General features: G+C 36.5%; 1 protein-coding gene across 1 annotated transcript in view; it reads left to right on the top strand.

The window, feature by feature from the left end:
• Positions 1-7,740, top strand: part of SSR3 (signal sequence receptor subunit 3) — a 14,326-nt gene extending 6,586 nt beyond the window's left edge. The window contains exons 4-5 of the mRNA XM_011379314.2: positions 3,922-4,053; positions 5,042-7,740. Of these exons, the coding sequence (XP_011377616.1) occupies positions 3,922-4,053; positions 5,042-5,108 (199 nt within the window). The 3' untranslated portion in view covers positions 5,109-7,740. The remainder of the gene's footprint in view (positions 1-3,921; positions 4,054-5,041) is intronic.
• Positions 7,741-8,350: the final 610 nt, after the last annotated feature.

Raw genomic sequence — 8,350 nt, 5'->3', positions numbered from 1 at the left:
TCTCCCTTTTAAGCAAAAAAGCACATAACTAATAAACCACATGTTGGAAGTTTCTTGAGCTCTCTTTGGCTAGTAGAGTATAATAAATTTGGAACTTTCTGTCCAGTTTATTTTCTTGAAATGTAAAGTATCATACAGTTGCCAATATAAAATATGAGTACAGAGTGTTTCTGAGAATGTGATGTTCCCTCCTGGAGTATGTGGAAACTTCTTTTCTTTTCCTTCCAGAGTAGCCCAGAAGAGGGAAGATGCTGTTTCCAAAGAAGTGACTCGAAAACTTTCTGAAGCTGATAATAGAAAGATGTCTCGGAAGGAAAAAGATGAAAGGTTTGATTCCTTATTTAAAGTGTTTGTTGGTAATCACAAAAGGGGATACTTTGTGGAAAATAAGTTTCTGATTTCTCCTTAGAGAATGTAGGTAGGTATTGGAAATGTCTGAAGCAAACATTGGTATCATAGAAGACAATAATGGGAATAATTGACTTTTTGAGTTTTATTACTACCAGATACTTTTTGGTATGCTGTACACAGTTTTTTATTTCTCTAAAGAGCCCTAAGAGGTAGGTACTGTTGTTACATCTCAGGAAACTGAGATAGAGAAAGCTTGGGTAACTTGCCCAAAGCCGTAGATTAGTGTGTGGTAAAGCCATGATAAGAACATAGGCAGTCTGGCTTGAGAGCTTGGTTTGAGAGCTTATGCTCATAACTGTTCTGCTACAGAGCTTTGTCCAGTGCTGGCTCTGCCACTTGATAGCTGTGTGATTTTGAATGTATCACCTAACCCCTCTGAGTCTGAAGCGTTTACATTGGGTTGTATGTTAGCATTTTTAGATGGTGGTATTTCTTTCCTGAGCCTCCCTGTGGACATCCAGTCTGGGTTATTTGCTTTGGTTGGGAAAAAGAAAACTCAGTTTGTTTCCTGTTGCCCAATCCTGTGCCACATTTGTTAGCCCTACCCCCACCCCAGTTTTTCCTGTTAGCTCCTCTTAGAAGGCTTAATTAAGAGTCTAACATCTGAGTAGCAGAAGTCTCTGAATGATTGAGTAAACTTGTGCTTAAGAGTTGCCAGATGGTTGAATAGAGTTGATGAGTTGAAGTTGTTTTCATGGATCTTAAGTTTCAATATCTACAAAGTGATTTGTGAAATGGAATTTTTATCTTACTTTGCTCTAAAAAGACATTGTGGGGACTTGCAATATTAAAGTGCGTATAAAACAAAGCAATACAATTTTAAAAGATCAGAAACCATTTAAAAATAAGAAAAGGTAGTTGAATAAGGACCTCAGAGTTAGTTACACCAGTTGAGCACTAAACTTAACTCAGCTTCCAAGTGTCAGGGGAAACATCTGAGGTCATACAGCTTTCAGTGCCCAATGAGAAGCAGCACGCAAGTCCTTCTGAAAAGAAACTTTCCTGGCACTGGACCTTGGAAATGGACCTTATCAAATGGTTTCTTATTTAAGGGACACTGAGTAACTTAATGAACAATGTCTTTTATAGTGGTTTTGGAAAGGCACCAAAACATTGAAATGGTTATCTCTCATGGATCTTTTGTAAAACTGAAGGCACAATATTAAAATCTTGACAAGTCCTTTTTTCAGGGAACAGCTTTAATGAGTTGTGGCTACATAGCTTTCTGATTGCAAATTTTTGTATAGGGACAGAGGTTAGAGAATCTAGCATACTTTTTAAAAATGCATATTAGAATAGCAGTTCTTAAACTGGAGTGCACATCATAGTTACCCAGTTTCAAAATGCTTCTTATAGCTCCTGTAGGGTTTAGGCAATTAATTACATTAGAGAAATAAGTGGGTCTTATACATCTGCCCACTGCAGACTTGCCTGATTTGATCTGGTAGTTGTTCTTGATCCTGAGATGTCTCTCAGAATCTTGCATGGTATTCAGGTTGTCAGTACTAATGGATCACAGTGGGAATTGGAAATGAACCAGATATTTAAAAGTAGGATGAAGTGGAGGTTTTATTGATAACGTAAAATACATGGTGTCAGAAGATTATAAAATTTCTTTTTTTGTCATCAGTAGAAATTTATACCATTAGTATTTCTCTCACAAAAGCCACACTGGATGCAGTTGTACCCAGGTTTGTACTCATGGTTGACCCTGATAACGGACTAAGACCCCTGTTATGATCTAATAGTTTTCTCCTTCAAAGGATAAATTGCTTCCAAAAGATTTGATTTAAGAGAAGGCTTATCAGCACCTCTTTGTCTAGATGTGTATCTATCAAAGCTCCATTTACAATCATTTAGAATATATGCTCCATGCCACTTTGAAACTGCTTTGCTGTCCATCCAAGGATGGAAATTAGCAGAGAAGAATCAGAAATTTATTAACATCTGTCCCAGGGTGTGAGTGTTATTTCTTCTTGATTTACCAATGCTCTGTCATTTAGCATTATCTGATTGTAACAGTTGTTGAGTTTGGTCTCAACTTTTTTTGTTGTAGGAAGTGCTCCTTGGAAAAATGACTCCTTGCTTGGGAAGTGTTTTCCCAAACTAGATGGCCTGCCCGTGGAGCTTTGGGAGAACTATTGCCGATGAGGCCGCTTGGGGTCCTAAATTTTTTCAAGAACTAGAGTACGAGTGGACTAGAAAAAGTTATAAAAGCTGTCTGTTCCAACTGTCCACATACTCATATTAGGAGCTGGGATAACCTGAAGGGTTGAGATAATTCTTTCATGAAAACTGTTTTGAAGATGTTTCTGATTCAGGGCATGACAGGTGTTAGGGAGAAATGCTGTGATGGAGGTTGTATAATTTAATCATCCAACATTTGTTGACTATAACGTGGCAATTTCCAATGACTTAGCCATAGTGCTGTCCTTAGGGTTGGTGGAGGGTATCTGCTGACCCCAGAGTATTATCTTTTGGGGGTCAAAGCATCAATGGCAGTGGCTTTCAACCTTTTTGATAGTGACCCACAGTAAAAAAAATATATATGTATATATATATTTTACTTTTTGACCAAATATACTCATACTTACACAAATGCAAATGTTTCACAAAACAGTAATTACCCTGCTGTGTGTGGTGCATGTGATATTTTTCTGTTCTTTCTTATTGTAATTTTTCTTTTTAAATGCTGGTCTTAACCCACTATTATTTTCCCTGAGCATTGGATCTACTCAGTTGATTTTTATATCTCACTAATGGATCACAACCTACCCTTTTAAAAACTGCTTTACAAAGTTAATTAACCAAGAGAAAGAAAGGCTTCCTTATTCATAGGCACCCTGGAACTTCCTGTTGCCTGTGTGAAGAGGTAAGAGAGGAGGTTGATAAAATACTACTAAATTAATAAAATAGTATAATGGGTCCAGTGGATTAAATAAGAAGTAAATGGATTTTACAAAAGTTAAATCCTAATGATCAAGTAAATTCTTCGCTTGAATTAAGTGAAGATGGCTAAAATAGTCACAAACAGGTCTGCTTTTGTGAGACCACAGCTAGCTTTTGCCTTTGAGATTGTCTTCTCTTAAAGTATAATTAATATTGAAGGCTGTAATCTGTAGGCTGGAAAGGGTCTCAAGCCAGCAAACAGCCAAGGAAGTCCTATGAGGCTGCTGATTGTCGAGTTTTTTTTAGGTGAGGACCTAGAGAAAGATATCTGTTTGGGCTACTGATGAAACCAAGCCAATTGCAATTAGTCACTCCCTCCAAAGCCCTGACTGCCTGTGGAAAAAGGTAACATACCCAGCAACTGTTTTATTCAGCATCAATAGAGTGAAATATCTTTTTCAGCATTAAAAATGGGACAGTGCCAACTAAATTTAATATTAAAAACATTCTGCCCAGAACACTAAAGGAAAAACTTACCTTACAATGAACTAGAGCCATGTGGTATTAAAATTTTTTTAATACATATTTATAAACTCGATTGATTTGTTTCCACGTCTACAGAATCTTGTGGAAGAAAAATGAAGTTGCTGATTATGAAGCTACAACGTTTTCCATCTTCTATAACAACACCCTATTTCTCGTCTTGGTCATTGTTGCGTCCTTCTTTATATTGAAGAACTTCAACCCCACAGTGTATCCTTTTAAAGGTCAATTGTGTGTGTGTCTGTGTTTTGATTGTTTTTAAGAAGTCTAGAAACAGTAGTTTGTTTTGGTTTTGTATGGGGAGTCAGTCTGTTAAACAACTCTGTGACCTTAGGCAAGTTTGTGGACATTTAAAGTAAGGGCTTTTGTTTTGATTTTAAAGTTCTTTTAAATTTATAAATATGACTTTGTGATACGTAACAAGCAGTCTTACATATGTGATTATACTTGCCTATTTTTAAAAAATTTCAAGGAGCAAAAGCAAACTCTCCTTCTTTGATAGCTCTTGGCGCAAGCCATGTGTCTGCTGGTATTTTGGGGCTTTGGGATTGTGTGGATAGCCAGTGTAGTTCAATAGGCACATTTCATAATATCTTAGTGTTTCAGACTGCTCTTCGATTGAGCTTTTGGGCAAGAATCAATCTTCTCTTTTCAAGGTAATTTACTAATGAAAGTGTCCTCCAAGGATGTGTAGCCAACTTTTTAACAGTTGGAGATTTTGATGTAATAAAATATTAACTTGTACCTCTGGGAACACAGGAGTGGTTTGCCCCAAGCAGTCTAGTCCTGAGGCCTGGAGTAGCTGTGAACTTTCAGAAGGTCCCTACTTTTAAAGGCCAGCTGTAGTCAAAACCTTGATGGACTGGGGGAAAAAGGAAAACAAGTCTCTTCTTCCTCCCCATATACTTTGATCAACTCTTCTCCTGAAAGTTAAATGGAATTCAGATGTTTTTGTGATTCTGTGTTCTAGGTTTCTTGTCTCAAGTGTTTTCTTAAAATTGGAACATATTTCCTGTGAATGTTCTTTATTCTTTATAGTTTTCTGTCTTGTAAATTGTGTTTGAAGACAATGGGACTGCATATCATTGTCATTACACGGAGTGTCAGGAGGAAAACGGTACCTTCCAAAGAGATGGGCTCTTATGTTGAAAAACTAATTTTCAGTTCTTAATTTTTCCTTAACATCTAATTCTTACAGGAACTATATTCTGTCCATAAGTGCTTCATCAGGTCTCATCGCTCTCCTGTCTACTGGCTCCAAGTAGACCACGTCAGCTTCGCCCCTGGCTTTGTATCTATGGGTGGCCTGTGGTATATGAAAAAGTAGCAGGGTGGTCAGGGTGGGAGACACATGAGATGTTTTTATAGTCTGGAGGTTGAGGGTTTGAAAAGCCCAGCAAAATATAATTCAATATTTGTTTATTGGCTCTTTTTTTTGAAAGACTGTTGAAATTAAATGAATTGAAAGGGAAACTCAGAGTACCAGGACATTTATTAATTAAAAGGCCCAAAGTGTCTCGCAATGTGCTATAATCACAAGAGGAGAAAATAACTTGTTTCCTTGATTTGTCAGAGGTCACAGTAACCTGGACTGAACTGTTATTATTTATAATAGTAGCAAGAAGTAAATAAGTGGTTCTTTGTGTTCCAAGTACAATATTATAACTTTTTTTGAACCTCAAAATACCAGAATGAATCCCGCCCCCCCCCGCCCACCTTGCCTTAGGGAATTGAACGTCATGTTTATAAGTCTCTGAGTTTGTGATTTGAAATAACTCAGCATTAAAAACATTGCTTCTCCAACTTGGGGAAGAGAAACTTGTGGAAAAGTACTTTTTAAAAAAAAGAGAAAAGAAAGGCAGCCAAGGTAATAACCTAAAAATAGTGCCCAGGCATTTGAAAGTTGTCCTGTGGGGTTCAAGCACACACTGTTCAACTGTACAGCTTTGGCCTCGGGCAGCCAGGGAGGCCAATTTGACCCTCCCATGTTGGTTTGACTTTTGTTAAGAGACTGGAATCATTGTTTTCTTTGAGTAGGGTCTCACACCATTGGAGAATATTCTGTGAGAGAGAGAACCTCTGTCCTAAATATTGACTTGTAAAAGACCAAAGTAATTTTTGTGACCTTAGTTCCAAAATTCTAAGAACACTCCACGGAATTACAGTGATTTTAGTGCTTGTCAGCATTTTTCCCATAGGACTTTCATAAATTTGACCCTTTAGTCCATAGGTTCCCATCGATTGTGAATAAAATATTGATCTCTGGCCCTTGGGGGTCTAGCCAAGAGCAGTCTCTTGCCATTTTTAACCAGTGTGTATACAGATATTGTCATTTTCTGTGTGTGTGTGCCATGATTTGAAAAAGTTTGAGAAGCTCTTCTTGAACCATTATCACTTAAAAGGTTATGGAATCCCAGGTGATAGTGGTTTCATGTTTCTTTTCTTTTGACCACATCTAGTCATTTCTTAGAAGCAGTACCTCAAAGGAAATATTATTTCTAATTCCTAATCTTAACTTTAATCTTTAATTTCCACTTCTAAATTTAAAGCGTATGTTGCAAATAATACTTGCTATTTTATTTATAACTTTATAGTAAGGTATTCCTGAGTTCTTTTTTTATTTCCATTCTGTTGGATGTTTTGGTAGGCAACCTCCAAGAACTTGGAAAGAAGACGAGTACATTTGCATAGTGACCCAGATCCTCATTGTCTTCAGTTGAGGATTATATTTCATCATTGCTTCTAGAAGTTTGAAACTCTTTACTTTTATTTGCTGCATTATTAGTCATCGCTGGATAATATGGAGTGAGTTGGAAGTCAGAAGAGATTCACTGCAAAGTAGTTAGTGTAACACATAACACTTTTATTTTTATGTTTTAATACCCCCTGCCAGTTGATAAATAACTAGTCTGTAGTTTGTCTAGTGGTGTGGAGTTTGTATACCAAATGCATTTCTTTATTTGACAGAAAGACTATTTTGACAAACCATCAGCGTCTATTTGTTTCCAGAGCTGGGCCAAGTATCTTTTTAAATTGCAGGTAAAAAATTGCCACTAGATGGCAGTGCCTGTATAGATGGAGGAAACATTGCCACCATTCTTAGTAAAATACAATGTAGCCGAAATGGGGTGGCGAATTAGGGGTTTCAGTTTATTAATCTTAAGAGAATATTTCTTGAATTAATAAACTAAATAATTTGTAGAAAAGCAAGCAAGCAAAATTTGATTTTGATTCTGAATCTTTCCTATCACACTCTTTGTTTTTAATCCTGATGTTTTCTGATTTCCTGTACTGTTAAATTTTTGTGCATAAGTTTATAAGGCATGTTCTCACAGTTCCACAGTTTTCATTCAGGATACCAGTACTTTACTCTTGGGAATTGCAGAACCTTTTCCCAGCTCCTCTCCCCATCTCATAAAATGGCTACATGGCACATAGAATTATGATGTACTGAATCTGGTTTAGTTATTAAAAACTTGCTATAGAATTTTTATCTCAAAAGACCACATCCAACACCAGTAAAATAAAGTGTTCCGTTATCAGATTCAAAGTGATTCCTTTTTTCACACTCCTTGTGATAAGTAGAGGCTTAAAGTGTCGGAACAGTTTACATTTTCCTATTTTTAGTTTTCTCTTGTACTACTTAATAAAAACTTTGGGTTAAAATTATTCTTAGTAAAAATTTACTGGTTATACTACTTACATATTATTCTACCTTGGAAAGTATAATTTGAAACAAGTTTTGAAGTTAACTGAAATATGGAGGTTAGATTCGTATTTAAAATTCTTGTGAAAGGCCTTGCTTCTTATCATTAAACTTTGCTTTTTAAAATTTATGTTTTCCCTAGACTTATTTATAAGAATCATGTGAATAAATACATCATCTTTATTACATTATTTCAGATTCCACATCATTTTAATTCCTCACACATGTAAATGTGCATTTTTATAGTTACTGATCAAATATTTGTGTGGGAATAACTGGCGTAGTACAGTTTTATTACAGAGCAGAATGTCAGGCCTCTTTGCCTTCATGTGCCTGCTGTGCTTTCCTGCCCATCCTGTTTCTGTGTTTTCAGTATGCATGCCAGTTACTGCTGTTAATGGAGACACGAAGGATATACATAGGCATGTATGTATAGAGAGAGAACCAACCTACAGATACATGTATTTGGGCTGGAAGGGGTGGGGTTATCACCGACCAGCAGGGGACTTAATTGAAGATTAGGAGGGGTTTTTAAGTGATTGGTTTCGATTTTCATGGAGGTGGTTAGAGACTAACTTCTCATTGGCCTTCATGAGTTTTGATTGTATCTCTTTGAGCTTTTCCTCTTAGCTGATTTCAAATTTGGATTCTTACCCAAGCTTTTTTAACTTAAAATTTCACACAGTTACTTTTTTATAAAACTTTAAAGCTAAAAAAAGGAAATTGTACTTAAAAGAGCATTGAACAAAATACTTGGGTTCTAGGCCTGGTTCTGCCACCAGCTGGCAGTGTGAGTGTGGG

Source organism: Pteropus vampyrus, unplaced genomic scaffold (assembly GCF_000151845.1).
Source record: "Pteropus vampyrus isolate Shadow unplaced genomic scaffold, Pvam_2.0 Scaffold12, whole genome shotgun sequence".
Lineage (NCBI taxonomy): Eukaryota > Metazoa > Chordata > Mammalia > Chiroptera > Pteropodidae > Pteropus > Pteropus vampyrus.
Note: the sequence above shows the minus strand (reverse complement) of the source record. Positions and strands in the feature narration are given on the sequence as shown.